Raw genomic sequence first — 16,804 nt, forward strand, 5'->3', positions numbered from 1 at the left:
ATCCGTCCGCTGCATTAAATGAATAACAAGCAAACAATGTGTCGCGGAGAGCAGGATTCTAATTACTAAGTTTATTTACAGGGAAAATCTCATGAAGGCCATTGACCAGCGTTTAAGCAGCGCGGGCTGAAACGATGACAAGAGCTCCGATAAGAATTTAATTCATCTCATTTCAGACGATTTTATGAATCAAATTCTTGAACACTGGCAAGAGATTTAATGATCACATCTTTGCGAAATCTTATTTCAGAAGCGGTCGATGGCATTTCTCTGCGTTAATGTCGACTTAGAGGTTGGAGTAATTTAGTAATTGATTCCTTGCCTGGCTCTCGCTCGTGCCAAGGCCGCGTTTGAGGGTAATATGTTTCCTAATCTCATCCCCCGGAATAAGATTTTTATGTTAATCCACTGGATGGTCACTTGGGAAGCGGAGATAAAGCCTCAGAGGTCCGGAGAGGCCACGAGGAGAGGAGCATCATCTGGAAACAACCAGAGCATGCAGTTAATGGGAGATACAAACCAAAACCAGAAACAGTATCCATGAGAAAAACACATTTTCCTTTTTTACTTGTGCAGACTCTGAAAAATAATCATACTATTTCCATATAAGGCTAAATAAAAGGTCGATAGGGGTTAAACATCTGCTTTCCCCCCCACTTTATTTCAACACAATTGACTCCAAATAGCCTAACATTATTTTCGAATGTATAATAAGTTATATTTATAAATAGGGTTACTAACGGGCATTCATTGAGACGTAGGTTCCTAGACCCCTGACTATTATCATATACTGCCTTCAAAATGTTCACCCACCAAAGACGTCCATTGACAAAGAGTAGCTGCATCTGGAACACAGTTATGGAAGATAAACAACATCACACACAAGAGCCTGAATACATGAGAAAAACATATTGACCTCGTTCCTTATAAATAATCATAATACTGTATTTAAGGCAAAATAAAAGGTCTATTTTGGTTATAAATCTACTTTTCCTCCACTTAATTGAGCCCAAATATAATTATTTTAGAATGTATAATAAGCTACGAAGATGTATACAGCTGCATCAAGTAAGAGGGGGGTGTATACCTTCACTAAATCCATGCATTTGACCACAATAGAGGTGCACACTGCCCTCAGATCTGCACCAAAGACAGAATAAAGAAGTATAAGAAAAACGTCAAAAATAACAATAACAACACGAGCCTGCAGTCTGACACACTGAAGTCTTTTGTGCTGCAGGTTTTTGTGCAGACACACAGAGAGAAGACACCAGCTTCTAATTCAATTTTGTCTCTTCTCCAGATGTCACTTTCCATCTGTGCGTTTGGAAAGGCGATGCGCTTTTTACGCACCGACTCATGTTTGACTTCTTTTTTGACTCCCCTCTTTTAATGTCCACGTGTTTTCTGATGTGCAGCTTCAGATCTTACAATCAATGCAGCTTAAAGGAACAATACAATATAAGGGAGATTATGATTTATTACGACATATTATAACTGGTTTGCAGTGGTGAAACTAAGTATATATTTCTAAATTGTGCTTAAGTATTACCCTTTTATGCTACTTTGGACTTCTATTCCACTATAGTTCAGAGGTAAATCGTTTACTTTTACTCCACTATGTAGCACCTTTAGCAAAGATTAGATTAATGATAAACAATATGATCAAAATAAGGCTTTAGATACACCTGGATTAAATTCACAATTAGTTGAAATTAGTTCCACCATCTTCAGCTTGATAAACATATTGATGCATCAATAATTATATCAAAAACATAAAATATATATATTTTTCTGAAATGGGACAATTTGCAGAATGAGTACTTTTACTTTTGGTATTTAATTTGATGCCAATCATTTTGTACTTTTACTTGAGTAACATTTTTAATACAGGACTATTACTTGTAAAAGGGTTTTCCTATCCTTTGGTATTTATTTGAGTTAAGAACAAGATCTGAGTAATTCGTCCACCTCAAATGGAAAATAAGGAGATGTGATTATTGTGGAGATGAAACAGTGGAGACACTTTTATCTCGGTTTTTTGCGCCCATTTTTGCAGGTGACATATCGCCTTTTATCCATGCTGTCAAATTGAGACATCATCCTAAATTGCCACGAGAGCATCCCCAAAATGAATTTTGTATCTGCTCTCGAGCCCCTCCCCTGCAACACGCGGCCTTATTAATAAGCGTTTTGATATAGGGTTTCCTCGGGCGGAGGAGTGAGACATTGTAGGTGCGATGTGACAGCGGGACCCTCCCATCTCTCTTTATCCTCCTCTGTTCCTTTGCCTTTTTCGGGGGAGTGGATCCATCCAATCCATCCAGAGACAATGGCATTTTGTTCCTCTTTTTGTCCCTCCTGTCGACCCGCATTCCTATATTGCTGAGCAACGATAGTGCGCACTAAATGGAGAGGAGTTGCTACCAAATCCCGGCTATTGTGCGCCACTTGCCATGGGAATTTAGGGTCTTGCAAACATCGCATTTTGCTGATTTATTTAAGTGAAGGCTTGTGGTTGGAGCCCTTTATTGGCCGCATAATTGCTAATTAACCACCGCTTTACTTGCATTAAAGGATCATTATGTTACTGTAAATCATACGGCTGCTGTTTGGAAACGGCGCTCAAAACAACCTGCAGGAAAAAGTGTGGAGGTTTTACTTCTTAAAAGCTATAACAATAAAATCAATTGCCTTCTTTCCAATTTAATATTCTCACATCCAAACATCAAACTGTGGCCTCTCGTCCCACCAGGACCAGCTGAAAGAATTAAAAGATGTTGAAACCATAAAAGAGAAGGCGTCTCAATAGCTGGTGGACTATGGTGTGAGGACTATGGAGAGCAGGAATAAAGAGCGGCTTCAGTGAAAGAAACTGATGGCTAAAAGCTGTAATTGTATTTGTCTCGGCGAAATATCAGAAAAGACTTCTCGTTTCTTTGAGCGTTATTAGATTAATTCCCAGAGATGGTTGCTTTTCTCGCTGCCAGACGCGTGGAGGGAGGACGGTGCACCATTTGGCTCTTTGGTTTCAATAATCAAATTAACCATTTGGTACAACTTTTAGGGTCCCAGCTCGTGTGTAAGAAAGGAGAAAATAAAACATTAACATAATAGGCACCGGGTTGTGTCAAGAAAGAATTAACGTGTTTCTTTTCTGGCGCTGGTTGATCTCTGAGAAGACAACGGAGAAAAGCGAGAAACAACTGCAACACGTCAGCAATTGTGGGGGAAAGTAATTGATGGCGAATGCGACCGGGGCTATTTTAACAGATAATATAAGAGCTGCACCTTGCAGGGTGAAGCAGAACCAAATTATAAAAGGTGCCAAATGTAATCCTTAAATCTCCTTTTCTTTTCTTCTTTAAATCTGAAATAAAAGTGTTTTGTTTTTTTAAATGTTTGTGGTGACAATATTAAAAAAGGCAAATAGTTTCTGCTAATTTTGGAGGGACTGACACGTGTACACATTTTATTTTAGACAGTTAAGATTTAAAAGGGAATACATATATATTGAATAAAACCACATTTTAACCTTTCTTTTTTTTTTACCTTAGATATTAACCTGTATGTTAATAGCTATTTTATTCTCTCCTAGTCCAAACAAATCTTTAATATCTTCCCAGTCTTCTTTAATTTAGACGATGAAATAAAATCAATATTGTGAAAAATAAAGTCAAATTAAAAAAAGGGAAAACTTGAGAAAATCTATAATAATCCTATATAATAAAACCTGTGACAATGGGTAACTAAACCCAGTGTCCGAGTGATGCTACAGTCCGGTAATAAAATAAAATCACTACACGTTCACTATTATAGGATTATTATAGTGATTTTCAGTCTGCTCACAGATCAATCACTGAAACAGGAGCAGTGGTGAACAAATTCAAACATCAAACTCTCATCTGCTAAATGTAATTGTTGCTCCATAATTCCTGTTGTGCGATTTGTGTTGAAAAAAAACCCGCAGCTTCAAACGAGGACTTGAACTCGGTCCAATGAGAAAAAAAACGAAAACACACACGAGTGTGTAAACGCCATACAAAGCGGCTCACCTTATTACACAAACCAAATTAAGCACTCAGCCAATATTGTGAGCCTAAGAGGTCCGAGGACTGCCTCGCCAGTTCGTTACTTTCATTAGAAAGATGTTATTTGCCAAATAAACGAAATAATGAAAGTAATAAAGACAATTACAAACTCATTTGAATCATAAAAACACACCCGGAAGTTTAGCAGAGATTGCACTGCAGCAGTGCAGAGGGAGGGGTTGGAAGTGTGTGGTTTATTTGGCATAAAGGGCATTATTAAACCGAAGCTGGTAAATTCGTTTATTACTGTGCGTAAATTTAATATGATAGGGATCATTTCTAACTTTCATTTATTGCCTTCAACTTTAAAACCAACAATGGCAAAGGCCTGATTTAAAAGTCTGTAATAATAACTAAAACGATATATGTGTACACAATAATGCATTGTAATGTGATAAAACAGAGAGCAATTAAACAAAAGGGGAAGCGGTACAGTTTGTTGTTATGGACGTGATTAGTGCATGTGCATACATTGTGAAAAAAAATCCTAAAATAATTCATATTATTCTATAAAAAATAAAAAATAAAAAATGCGAGGATTTGCTGATTTTCTTGCAACCCGTGTCCTGAAACAAAGCAGAATCATTATTGTTAAATTGTGCAAAAACATTGTCAAAACAGTCCCGGTTGAAACATGGGATTTCAACTTAAGATGCATACTTTTATTTGTGCAGAAAACTAGATTTTAAAGCTCAAAAAGCCGTGCAAACTAAACAAAGAATCAGTGGTTATACCTGTTAAATTGTGCATGTTTTGCAGCTTATAGTGCAGAGACAGAGACCGAGAGAAAAGCGTGGAGCAGACGGGCAGGGAGCAGAGGCAGAGGGGGAATACTCTGTGAAATCCTGCCCAAGGTATACGGTCGCTTAAAAGGCTTAAAAGCTTGGAGAAAATTGGATCAGGGAGAATCGTCACCCAACTTTCATTATTTCCAAGTGGTGTGATTGAATTAAAGGGCAAGATGGTGGTTGGAGAGGAGTGGGGTGGGGTGGGGGTGCGGCGGTGGCGGTGGAGGGGTGCGTAATGGCGTGGTATTAAATTCTAATTAGAGATGCAGGGGATCAATGATAGGGAGGTTGGACAGCCCGGGCCCCCAGTGCCAGCCCAATAGACTGATGAGTTATTGTCATGTAAAAAAGCGCTAGCAATAAGACCAAACGCTTTGCTATTGTCCAAGCGGAAAGAGCCAAGTTTATTATGAGGACTATATGCTCTAGAGACCTCGGGCTAGGCGGCTCTTAGGGGGCTTTTCATAAAACAGGGCTAGGTTCCTATAAAGGAGGCCAGTTTTGGAGCAGGCGCTGAGCAGTGCACATCTACACCGTCCAGCCTCCTTACAACCAGTTAAACCCAAACAAGTCCCCCAAACTCAGACCGCGCGTCCTCATTTTGAGTTTATTTTTATACTTTCTAACCCTTTGTTTGTGGGGTAGTTTTTCTTTGACGGTGTTTTTTTTTCACGGGAAGTGCAGCTTTCTTTCTCTACCGAGCCTTCACAAATGTATAAAATGGAGTATTCTTACCTAAATTCCTCTGCCTACGAGTCATGTATGGCCGGGATGGACACGACGAGCTTGGCATCGGCCTATGCGGACTTCAGCTCGTGCAGTCAAGCCAGTGGGTTTCAGTACAATCCCATCAGGACCACTTTCGGGGCCACCTCCGGCTGTCCGTCCCTCACGCCGGGCTCGTGCAGCCTGGGGACGCTGCGGGACCACCAGAGCAGCCCGTACGCCGCAGGTAAGCAGCGGCTCCGGAGCCTCAACCCGGCGTATTATAGGACGCCTTGATTGCATTTGAAAATGGAAATGTGTTTAGTATTTACCAAACGAAATTTGCTTACACAAATGAAAGAATTTATCACGTTAGAAGCGATTGCAGGCAAGGGGTAATTCGGTTACGGGGTTATACTATCCCAGTCACACCCAAAACCGCCAACAGAATTATCTTAAGCTGCCAAAATGATAGGCATAATTTATTTACTTTGCGATGAGACATAAAGCTTCGAAAATAATTAGATAACCAAAGACTAAAGCTCATTATTGACACCGAATTGGAGTTACAGTAGCAACAAGCGGGGAGGATGGGAACATTATGACAACTTTTCAAACTTGAGCCTCAATCTGTGGAGCAACAATTAGTTTAACATCACAATTAACCGCATCATGGGTCAGCAACGATATCAATTCAGAACTAATTCACAGGTAATCAAAGGCATAATACAATAAGTGTAGCCCGGCACACATAACCGGATTTTATACAAAATATCGAATTTACTTCCATCTGACAACACTCCACATGTCTCACACTGCACTGATAACACCACTGCACATTTAACGGTGACATTTTAATTTGGTTTACAGTTCCCTACAAACTGTTCACGGATCACGGTGGGCTGAACGAGAAGCGGAAGCAGAGGCGCATCCGGACCACCTTCACCAGCGCGCAGCTGAAGGAGCTGGAGAGGGTTTTTGCGGAAACTCACTACCCGGACATCTACACCAGAGAGGAGCTGGCACTGAAAATCGATCTGACTGAAGCCAGAGTTCAGGTACACACAGCGGCTCTCCAACAGACAGCAACCTGCTGCCATTACGCACGATTACGAACGGATGGATTTATGATGCAAATGACAAAAACAAAAATATTTAAATGTTAACTTTTAAAAGATTTTAGTGAAATTAAAGCTTTAATACTTTGATATGATCAGCCACTAGCACCATATTACACACACTCGTGCGTTAATTCACAATAAAAAGATGGGTTTTGTCTTCAGGGACACATCAGAATTTTTTTATCAGCACACTGATTTAGAGCTGCCTTTGAGACTTGCTGCTCGTGTACATTCTAAAATTGAGCCCGAACAATAATCAATAGATTTAGATTAGCATTGATTGATCTAGGTTTTTGTCACCATTCAACACTTCCCTGTGGTTTAACGTTTTTTTTGCACCGTTTCTTAATTTCCCAGGTTTGGTTCCAGAACCGGCGTGCCAAGTTTCGCAAGATGGAGCGCGCAGCTGCGACGGCCGTAGCGGCTGCCAAGGCCAACTCCGGGAAGAAGTCCGACTCCAGAGATGAAGACTGTAAAGACAACAAATCCACCGACCCCGATAGCACAGGAGGACCGGGCCCGAACCCAATCACCAGCTCCAACTGCGGCGGCCCGAGCCCCACCGGAGGACAGGTCAACACCACCGGGAACGGGCAGGTGGACCAGGTGAAGACCTCCATGTCCGGCGGGATGGGGGTGACCGCAGCGAGCCAAGGCTGGGCCACCAACCCGGGCCCCATCACCTCTATCCCGGACTCTTTGGGCGGCCCGTTCGCCAGCGTACTGTCGTCTTTGCAAAGACAGAACGGAGCCAAAGCTACATTAGTAAAGACCAGCATGTTCTAGTGAGGCAGACACAAAACGTTTCCTCATCCTCATCATCCGGAGACTGAAAATATATTGCCCATGACAGACTTTAAGGACAATAAAAAGCAGTTAAAAAGAAGATGACAACTATGTTATTTTATTTTTATGCCTTGCGCCGTTTCGTGTGGTCAGTTGACACTTTTGCTGTGAAAATATCCATCTTGACAATTCATGTTGTCTGATAATAACACCGTCTTTGTTCCTTTAACGTGAGATTAGGGTGAAATGTGTCCACTTGTTTCCGGTCATTTCTAAAGACTGAAATCCTGTACTAGTATCAACAAAATGACACTTCTGATGAGATTCTCCATGCGTAAAATACGTCTCATCCAAATGCAAAACGCTCCTGCTGTTTTAGGAAACAAAGGACACATTTAAGTCTGAAAACGGGATGAAGTGATTTGCTAAGATGAAAACATTTTTGGCCAAACACGGACGTCTACGCACTGGAAACGCGTCGTGCCATCAGTGAGCAAAAGGGAGCCTCGTTAAGTCGCGTTACATGTCAGAGTTCAACAGCTGCTTTGTTTGGTAAAGAGACGTTTAATGCCCATGACTGAGGATGCTCTCACACAAATCCTCAGTCTGACACAACCCAACGAGACGCTGATGTATTTCGCTTCTCTGATCTCTGCAGGACACAATATGCAGTTTCTTTGCAGCTTTTTCTGTTTCCAAGGCTGCTGAGAGTTTGGTTTCTTTAAATGATCGATATGAAACACAATTATTTCTTCGAGAAAAAAAAGGCACAAACTACTGCAATGTTCACCTCTGACAGGAAATCTGTGTGTTTTGTGTGTCTTTCTACGGCAGTGTTTTTGTGGCTCAAACTGTATAGTGTTAATATGTATTATTGTCTCCTATAGTTGAACCATAGGCCATACTCCCTCGTAGATCGATCATACAAGTCTTTTTGATGTTTTACAAAATTCCCTAGGAAGAATTTATTTTGGGTATAAAAAAAGGGAATGGATGCAAACATTGTATTTATTTCTATATCATTTGCATGTTGTCTCTTTGTCTGATTTTACAATGAGTTCTCTTCCATTTTGTGAGCATTATGTAACATGTTTTGTCCAGGATCTGAAAGTTATTTATATGTAGGTAATGAATGCTTATATTTAAGAAGGAAATATTTCTACATGTGCACATAGTTTTCCAGGTGTACCATTCAAATGGTTGTTGATGATAAAAAATAATAATAGTCCAAGTTGCTTTGTCATGTTTTTCTTTTGGTTAATTAAATTATATTATTACAGGTTTATATCTTATTATTTCATCGTAACATCTTTAAAGAAGCTTTTTAAAACAAAATTATTACTCAAATACAACGTGGTGGTCGTTGGAAGAAGGCCAGACATTTTTCAGCACCACGGACAGCTACGCACCGATTACAAATAAGCTTTATCCCCCTAAAACATTGTTAAAATACTTGCATTTGGAGTTACATAATTACATGTAGTTGAAATGCTAATATACAGAATGAAATGGGGTTTTTCTGAGATACGACAGTTTGAAAAAAAGCTCCAAAGAGGCAGAGTAAATGCAGTCGACTTGAGAAAATACGGAAACCATGCCATCTACATCGGAAACAAAAAACAGCCTCATTTAAATAATATTTAAGAAACCAATATTTAAAGCTCAACACTGGGCTTTGAAGGTGGACGTTTAAAAGTTACACAACGGGTTCAGATTTTGTGCAACATCTGCTTGACCAAGAAATGAACCAACACTGTCATGTCAGGCCTCACTCCTCTAACGACAGTCCTGTATGCATACTGGCTTTCACATCTATTATAATGCATGACAGTATTTGTACATTTGGGATCATAATTGTTGGTAATACCAGAAATTATGAACCCATGAAAAACAACTCGGATGCACTTTTTTTTAAAATTCACATTATTTGATTTAGTACATATCCAAAAGCCCAACCTTATCCCCGATAAGCCATTTATACAACATCAGAATCTGGATTTAAGGTAAAAATAAATCGGTGAATTGAGGAATCAGAAATTTCTGACGGATTTGTTTAAACTGTAATAATAGACTTTAATCTCAAGTCCTTTTTTAAAGCCTTATTTTTCATTAATTGTCTGCTTATACTATTCTATCTGTCGTCAGCCACAAATCAATTAACAAGCGCTGCAGTAAAAACGCATGGAATCGTATTTTCTAAAATTATTTAGCAAAGCAAAATGATTGGTTTCCTGTTTCACTTCTTTGACGCAATTGAATCTAAACCCCGTTAAATCTTTGAGGCGGTGCATTAAAATGTTTGGATAATTGGAAACAATAAAAGACAGAAGCACAGTTTTAATTTATAACATTTTATTTATAAACATACAGTATGCTATAAATCGCATTTAAACATCAAATGGATCTATATTTCAGATAGTGTTCAGGTGAATATTACAATAAATACAGAACAGACGTGAAGGTTTTCGTTCCCAGACTATCCTGTCTGAATGAGCTCCAGATCCCGCTATAAGAGACTCAGATGTTTCCGTTAACTAAATGAGAATAAAAAATAAAATACAAACCGGAACAGAAGCTTAAAATACTGCAGATCAGAGAGAGGAACCCGGAAGAGAAGCAAGGCTATAGACGCACTTCAGTTTGCTTTCATACAGCAAATCATTTGGTTTTAGGCTTAAAACGTGCATTTATTTTTACATCCATAATATTTAACCGAGCTCTTCTCATACAAGTCCAAAAAAGAAAAAAGCAATCGACTTAAAATGTCCAGCTGGCAGCACAGATGTTTAGTTTTCATCACCAAATATTGCACAGGTGCTGGTTTGTGTTCATATTACCTCTAAAGATGCAACATGTACTGCTGATTTTTGTGTTTCTGCAATTGTATTAAATGAATCCTACTACTGAGCAAATGTCAAAATTACCTCAATATCATACAGAAGTCTATATCTCTCTAGAATAAAACAACATTCAAAATCAAAGGTCTCTCCTGCAGTATATATATTTCCAAATAGACAACACATGTATTCCATTGCACCGAGGAATCACAGAGGGGGGGGGGGGGGGTTGGGTATGAAATTACGGTTGTTTTTAATGTAAAATAAGCAGTACTTGAACTGAAGTAAAGCAGATGTGAGGGAGGTCTGCAGTTTAAGGGTTAACATTTGGCCATAATCCCTCCCTACACCCCAAAAGAAATACAAATAAGGAGAAATGAAACACCATACAGCTGGTGTTTCCCTCCTGCATCACCTTGCTTTCCTAAGGCACATTAAAGTCCTGACTTTCAGAGGAGCAACCTGCTATGACCCAAAAAGCACAGCGAGTCAGTTGTTGCCCTAAAGATGCAACTACGTCCATAATATGTGTTTATATATCAGAAGCTAATTGTATTCAGGGGAACAGAACAGAGTCACTGTGACTTACTGACAATATACATGTGTTTAAAGTGACCTTTCCTGTCTGTCTACATGTTTCTGTATGTTTGTTTGAATCAAGTACTCGTTTAAAAATGGCACACAATTTGGTCAGAAGTAATATCCTTAATGTCTGAATCTTTAAATTTTAATTTCCCGACATGTCCCATTGCATGTCTACTGGGTCTCAAGCCAGGTGGCTATGTTGTAAGGACTGCTGATCGGCTCTGCACATTGGGCTGTTTAGCCACAAAAACACTCGTCCTACTAAACTGGAAGGAACGCAAACCAGCCTGCTTCACTTGGGACTCATGGCTGGACCTGCTGCATATGGAGCGTGCAGCTTCTCTGCTGGGGGGTTTGGAGGCGAGACAGGAGGATTACGGTTCACTGTCCGCAGCACTCCTATCTGACCCTGTCAATATGACATCTCCTGTGTAATGTCTTGTGTATCCCCCCCCCTTCCGTTATGTCTTGTTTAGTTGCTTGTTGTTGCGAAATATATATATATTTTTCAGATCCAGTCTGGTTATAAAGAAATAAATCCATACTAAGCTGCCTGATCACATATTCACTTTTCTTATCAATTAGGGGAGTTTTTATCCAAATGATGAATTCCTAAATAATAATGAGTAATATGTGATATACTGCATTTCCATCATATGGAATTTAGTGTTTTTTCCAACTCGGAAAATGATTATGATTGGTAGTAAAAGACTTGAACACCACATTCTCTTATTGCGTGTTCACTGACAGCGTAGACGTTCACTTTATAATCTAGCTGTGTTTGAAGCATCTTATTGTGTTTGCTTTCAACATGGCCGCCGCCCCAGAGCAGTCTCTCTCGCTGCATGATGAGACAGGTGGTGCGTGGACCAATCAAATGCTCTCGCATATCGGATGACATAAACACCAAGAAGATATATATATATTTTTCAGACGTTAAGACTGTCCCCCGCTTCCCCCCCCCCCCCCCCCCCCCCCCACGATGAGTGTTCATTGGTAATGGAGCTGCAGAGGATGCAGAGGATCCCGACACGCTGTGAAGGACATGATTTTGCAGAGAATTGGTTTGGAAACAGAGATGGGGTTTCTTCCGTGAACCGAGTGTGTTTTTCTGTTGAGCGTCACAACGTGGTTGGCTGTCCGGCCGCTTGGAAAGGGAAAGAGAAAATGATGAGACCCCGTCATTTATTTTATTAACCACAGTTGTTTTGGAGGGTTTTAAAAAAAGGTCAAGGACATGCAGCTCTAATGAAAGGGATAATGACTTCTGATTTGATTCTGTGGGTGGTGCTGATCCCCAAATGATAACAGCTGCTGAGGGGAGGGTCATGTGAGCGGTGTCTTTCAGAGAATGAACTTTTGTTCCTACAGACAAGGTGAAAGACAGAAAGTTACTGCTGTCCTCTCCCTGCTTCAGATCCAACCTTCCAGCCTCACTGGGCCTGACACTTCTTTATTAAAGGTGCACCGGGTCGGATTGCTATATTAAAATACACTCGTCTCATGAGCCACACAGCAGGGCTGCAATAAAGAATTTGGAAAACACCGTACACTTCTTTCTATCATAACAGTGTCAGGTTCACTTTGAAAACAATAAATCACAACAAACCTTTTTCTACCTGGTTTATGAGACGCCGTATTTACGCCATCACCTTATTGGAAACTGCATTTATTCATCAGGCAAAATATGAAATACGGCTGACGTTAGCAAACAATAAGGAACAACAACACCTCACTCTTTTTTATAATATTAGAACATGATTAAACTCTCGTTACGAGCATCGTGCTGAGAGGTTATGCACATATTTCTGCTGGTTGTGCTTTTGGAAATTCCTGTTTTGAATGGATTTAGGGAATATGGAGACAGAATGAAAGAGGGTGAGACTAAAAAGGGAGAGATGGAGGACAGTTTGGGGGAGAGATAAGGGGGAGGTAAGTGGAGGGACTCACAGCGGGAGCGGGTGTAGCACGGGTGGCAGTTGAGGAGGCCGTTTCTGATCCGGACGTCCGTCCCCGTGGTCGTGTCTCCTAACAGTCCCTTACACACCCCGCACTGAAGGAGACAGGGACAGACGTTATGATTAATATGAGTTATATTCAGGTGAAAAGGACAAGATATAGCTATTGGGTATTTTATAGGTTTTTGTCAAGAAATTCCAATTAAGGAGCAAAACCAAAAATCTGTTTCTCAATATTCTTTCTTGCTCTTTTGGTAAGATTTGAAATATGCAAACATTTACCTTTGTTGAGTGTAACAGCCCAGACTGAAAGGTACATTAGTTTGGGACTTTTTTTTATAATATGCATTTTGGATGCACTGATCCAGCACCTATGTGGCTTATGAAATAGATATTGTACAATAGCTCTATGGCACAGAATCTTAAGCTTTGGGTACAATCCCAACACTTAAGTTTGTTAGTTGGATCAGTGCATTGTTGGTTTGTCTTTTTCCACGGATTTCATGATAACATAATAGACTATCATCCCTTTTATGCTGTAGGCTGCATTCACGAAAAATCTGCAATACAAAACCCCGACATCTTGTCAAGTGTATGTGTCTAATATCTAGTCAGAATATGTCTCTACTCCTGATATGAGACATAATAAGGTCAGAAGTAACACTGCAGTGAGATATCAGGTCTTGTTTTTAGACAATGTTAAGTGAAAATATCTTATTTTGAGTCGTTTCTCAGATGAAACTTGTTTTTTTCCACACATTTATTGGAAAATCACCAACCGACATCAGAAAACAGAACACCTTTGAGCATTTGCGGCTTATATTGTAACAACATTTCCTGATTCTGGTGAAATATAATTCAAAATGAGTTCTCCAGCTAATTACAAGATGTGATTTATCTAAATATCCCATCTTATTCCAAGAACTCTTACCAAGCTCATTTTCACTTGTTCTATTGGCAGATCTTATTTCAAGTGAAAGCATCTTCTTTTCATTATTGTTTAACTTGTTTTTGGAGCAGCATTTTTTTCAAGTGTGGCGATGCAGTGATTAGCTGTGTCGTTGTGTGGCTGTGGGAGTGTCTCTTAAATGTGACATTTAGGTTAAGTGAGGTTGTTAACTTCATCCTGCCGCTGTAGCACATCTTGCCTCCTACGACCGCACTTGAAGGTAATGTCATTCGTTCCACAGCAGATGAACAAGAAAAGGCCGTGCCATGTACTGGCCAATTTCCAGCTTGTTGCAGGAAATTCGTTATCAAGTTCCCAACAGAATCGCTCCAATGTTTCATTTGAGTTGTTTGTTTTGAAGTTGTTTTTGTCCCTAACAACAGTAAAGGGCAAGGATGCTCACTGGTCTCTCTCACAGACTCTCTGCTCATGTGATTGATCAACGTAGCGCGACATAGGGCTGTGTTTCTCCAAAAGTTGAGTGTGTTTGAACTTTTCTATCACAGCTAGAATTCATACGCATAACGACATATTTGGGAAGTCTGGCGTATAAGTCTAAGCTCCGCCTACTCCATGTGAATAATGTCTTCTTACACAACATTCATATTGATAATGGATAATTAAATCATTCAGAAAAAAGGACAGTGAATGTTCTGTCACTGACCTTAAAGCATTGGATGTGGAAGTACAGACTGAGGGTCTCTATGATCATGGCCGCCCCCTTCCCTAACGCCTGCCCACAGCTGGAGCACAGCTTCTTCCCACTGACAGACCTACAGAGAGAGAGAGAGAGACAGAACAACGAGAGAGACTGAAAACATTATATACGAGAAGGGACTTTAAATTGTGTACCGACTGAATATACACAGGGTATATGCAGGAAGTCAAATGTAAGACCTTTTAAGACCCTTTGCCTACATTTTAAGACCTCATCGCCACTTTGAGTTCTAACCGGTTACCTTGGCGACACACTTTACCTCACATTTACTATATACAGTATTGATTGTCCTTCCTCCTTATCTTCCAACCATTTGGACGCAAACTTGCATTTCCCCATAACAATGTTTTTAACAACCGGCGTAAACGGACCTTCGCACGCTATCAAGCAGTGAGCGTGCGATGTCCTGTTCAGATGACGTCAAATCCAACGGGATGCCATAAATAAACTACACAGAATCACACTACACGCCTACTCTATGATTACATTCAGGCAGACTGTAGAATTCAACCTCTTTGGACCATTTATATACTTATTGAAAACAAGCTACAAAATGTAATACTTTGGAAAATGCCATTTAATACTTTTTAATAGCCTTAATTTTCGCTAAATTGATTTATCAACTTTTAATACTTTTTAAGACCCCGCGGACACCCTGGTATAAGATAAACAGTTAATATGTTAATATGCTGTTCAAAGATTCACCGTGTAGAAATGGCTCCTCAACAATCCAATATATATAATAAAATAAAAAACACAAAATAAAAACTAGTGCAAAAAAGTCTACGTACATGTAAATAGATTATGATATGTACAGAAGAGACTATGAAATAAAATAATGTAAATTAAGACAACATTAAATACGGTTTGTTGCGTTGAGCTCAGGTGTTTAGCAGTTTTGAATCAGTGTATTGTTGAACTGAATTACAAAATAACAGACACAATTACAAATGAAGTCCCACTGCATTCAAGGGTCTTTGCTGCAGTGTGACATGTCGGGTGGAGAAATGCCGGCAACAAAGCAGAACATGACGGTGCAGAAATGAGCCCCCCCCCCCTCTCTGTTTGTGATGCAGTACCTGTTGGGCGCTGGAGGCAGAGTGTCTGGAGGTGGGGAGCATGCTGCGGGGGTTTTTGATGAGCTGCGGCACATGTTATTTTCAATGGGAGCACTCCTGGAAATGGACAGCAACATGCAACATGATGAGCACAGATGCAGCGACTCTATTGGCTGACACAGACCAATCAACAAGCTGGACAAACAAAATCTACTCAGTGATGTCTGGGCAAAACCCCGGCCTTCTTTAATCTTTAAAATGTGGTGTTGTGAGTAGTGTGATTGTTTAAAACACATCTCTTGTCAAAGACTGTGGAGGAAGACTGTGGTACCAGGCGCCACCTGCTGGTCAAACAGGTGAACTGAAGGTGTGACACTAAGAGCCACTCAGAGTTGCTTTCGACATATGTATTTAAAGTCAAGATTAAATGTGATTGTTTACTATTAGGTTAAAATAAGCAGTGGTAGGGTACCTCAGGTTCAGACTTAACACAGATGCATTTTGTTACATAAAAAAGTAATACAAGGCTATAAAACAATGCTTCAAATGGATGTTTTCTAAAATAATACTCATGCAACCAATGCAAAAGCAGCCATGATATAAAGGAACAACTACACCTCACCTTTATATTTCTTAAAAACATATTGATGTAATAGTGTAGTGATATAATAGTGTGGTAATAATATGTTCATACTGAGGTGGTAACCTGTGCTTATGTGTCTTAAACCCTGCATAATCATTACATATTTTGTCCTCTTAACTCGTAATACACAATAGATAAATGCATGTCAAATAAAAAAAAATCAGAAATAAGACGATGAACTCCAGGTTTTGTTGCAGAACCTGTACTGAAGGCCCCTCTCACACACTCACACACACCTCCTGTCTCCTGCAGCCTTGCTGAGCTTGTTGCTGTCCGCTGGAGTCTCTTCTGGTTTCTTCACAGGAGTCGAGGTTTTGTTCGTCATCGCAGGAAGCTTTTGGCCGTTCTGCAGACTCTGACCGAGAGCGTCTGCCTGACTACTGCTGCTCTGACTCAACAAGCTGAGGAACACAAACATTTTCACATGAGTCACATGCTGTGTTTTATTGTTTTATTAAAGGTCACCTATCATGCTATGTTTAGGCAATAGCATAGGTCTCAGATATATAGAAATATATAAAAAACATGTCTATGAAGTGTTTTGCTCAAAACACCAAACAGATCA

General features: G+C 39.9%; 2 protein-coding genes across 8 annotated transcripts in view; one reads left to right on the plus strand and one right to left on the minus strand.

Annotated features, from left to right (window-relative positions):
• Positions 1–5,413: 5,413 nt before the first annotated feature.
• Positions 5,414–8,714, plus strand: phox2bb (paired like homeobox 2Bb). Its single transcript, XM_079672147.1, has 3 exons — positions 5,414–5,831; positions 6,455–6,642; positions 7,063–8,714. Exons 1-3 carry the CDS (start codon positions 5,591–5,593, stop codon positions 7,489–7,491), a joined length of 858 nt encoding a protein of 285 aa, XP_079528273.1. The 5' UTR covers positions 5,414–5,590; the 3' UTR covers positions 7,492–8,714.
• A 1,112-nt stretch (positions 8,715–9,826) lies between these two features.
• limch1b (LIM and calponin homology domains 1b) overlaps positions 9,827–16,804 on the minus strand; it is a 38,427-nt gene continuing 31,449 nt past the window's right edge. For 6 of the 7 annotated variants that reach the window (XM_079669331.1, XM_079669326.1, XM_079669330.1 and 3 more), the window contains 5 exons: positions 16,476–16,640; positions 15,618–15,713; positions 14,485–14,593; positions 12,864–12,966; positions 9,827–12,060 (listed from right to left, as the gene is read on the minus strand). In XM_079669331.1, coding sequence (XP_079525457.1) covers positions 12,035–12,060; positions 12,864–12,966; positions 14,485–14,593; positions 15,618–15,713; positions 16,476–16,640 — 499 coding nt within the window. In that variant the 3' untranslated portion in view covers positions 9,827–12,034. The remainder of the gene's footprint in view (positions 12,061–12,863; positions 12,967–14,484; positions 14,594–15,617; positions 15,714–16,475; positions 16,641–16,804) is intronic. The other variant, XM_079669328.1, reaches the window with a different exon arrangement.

This window comes from Notothenia rossii (genome assembly GCF_949606895.1).
Source record: "Notothenia rossii genome assembly, chromosome: 3".
NCBI classification, from domain to species: domain Eukaryota; kingdom Metazoa; phylum Chordata; class Actinopteri; order Perciformes; family Nototheniidae; genus Notothenia; species Notothenia rossii.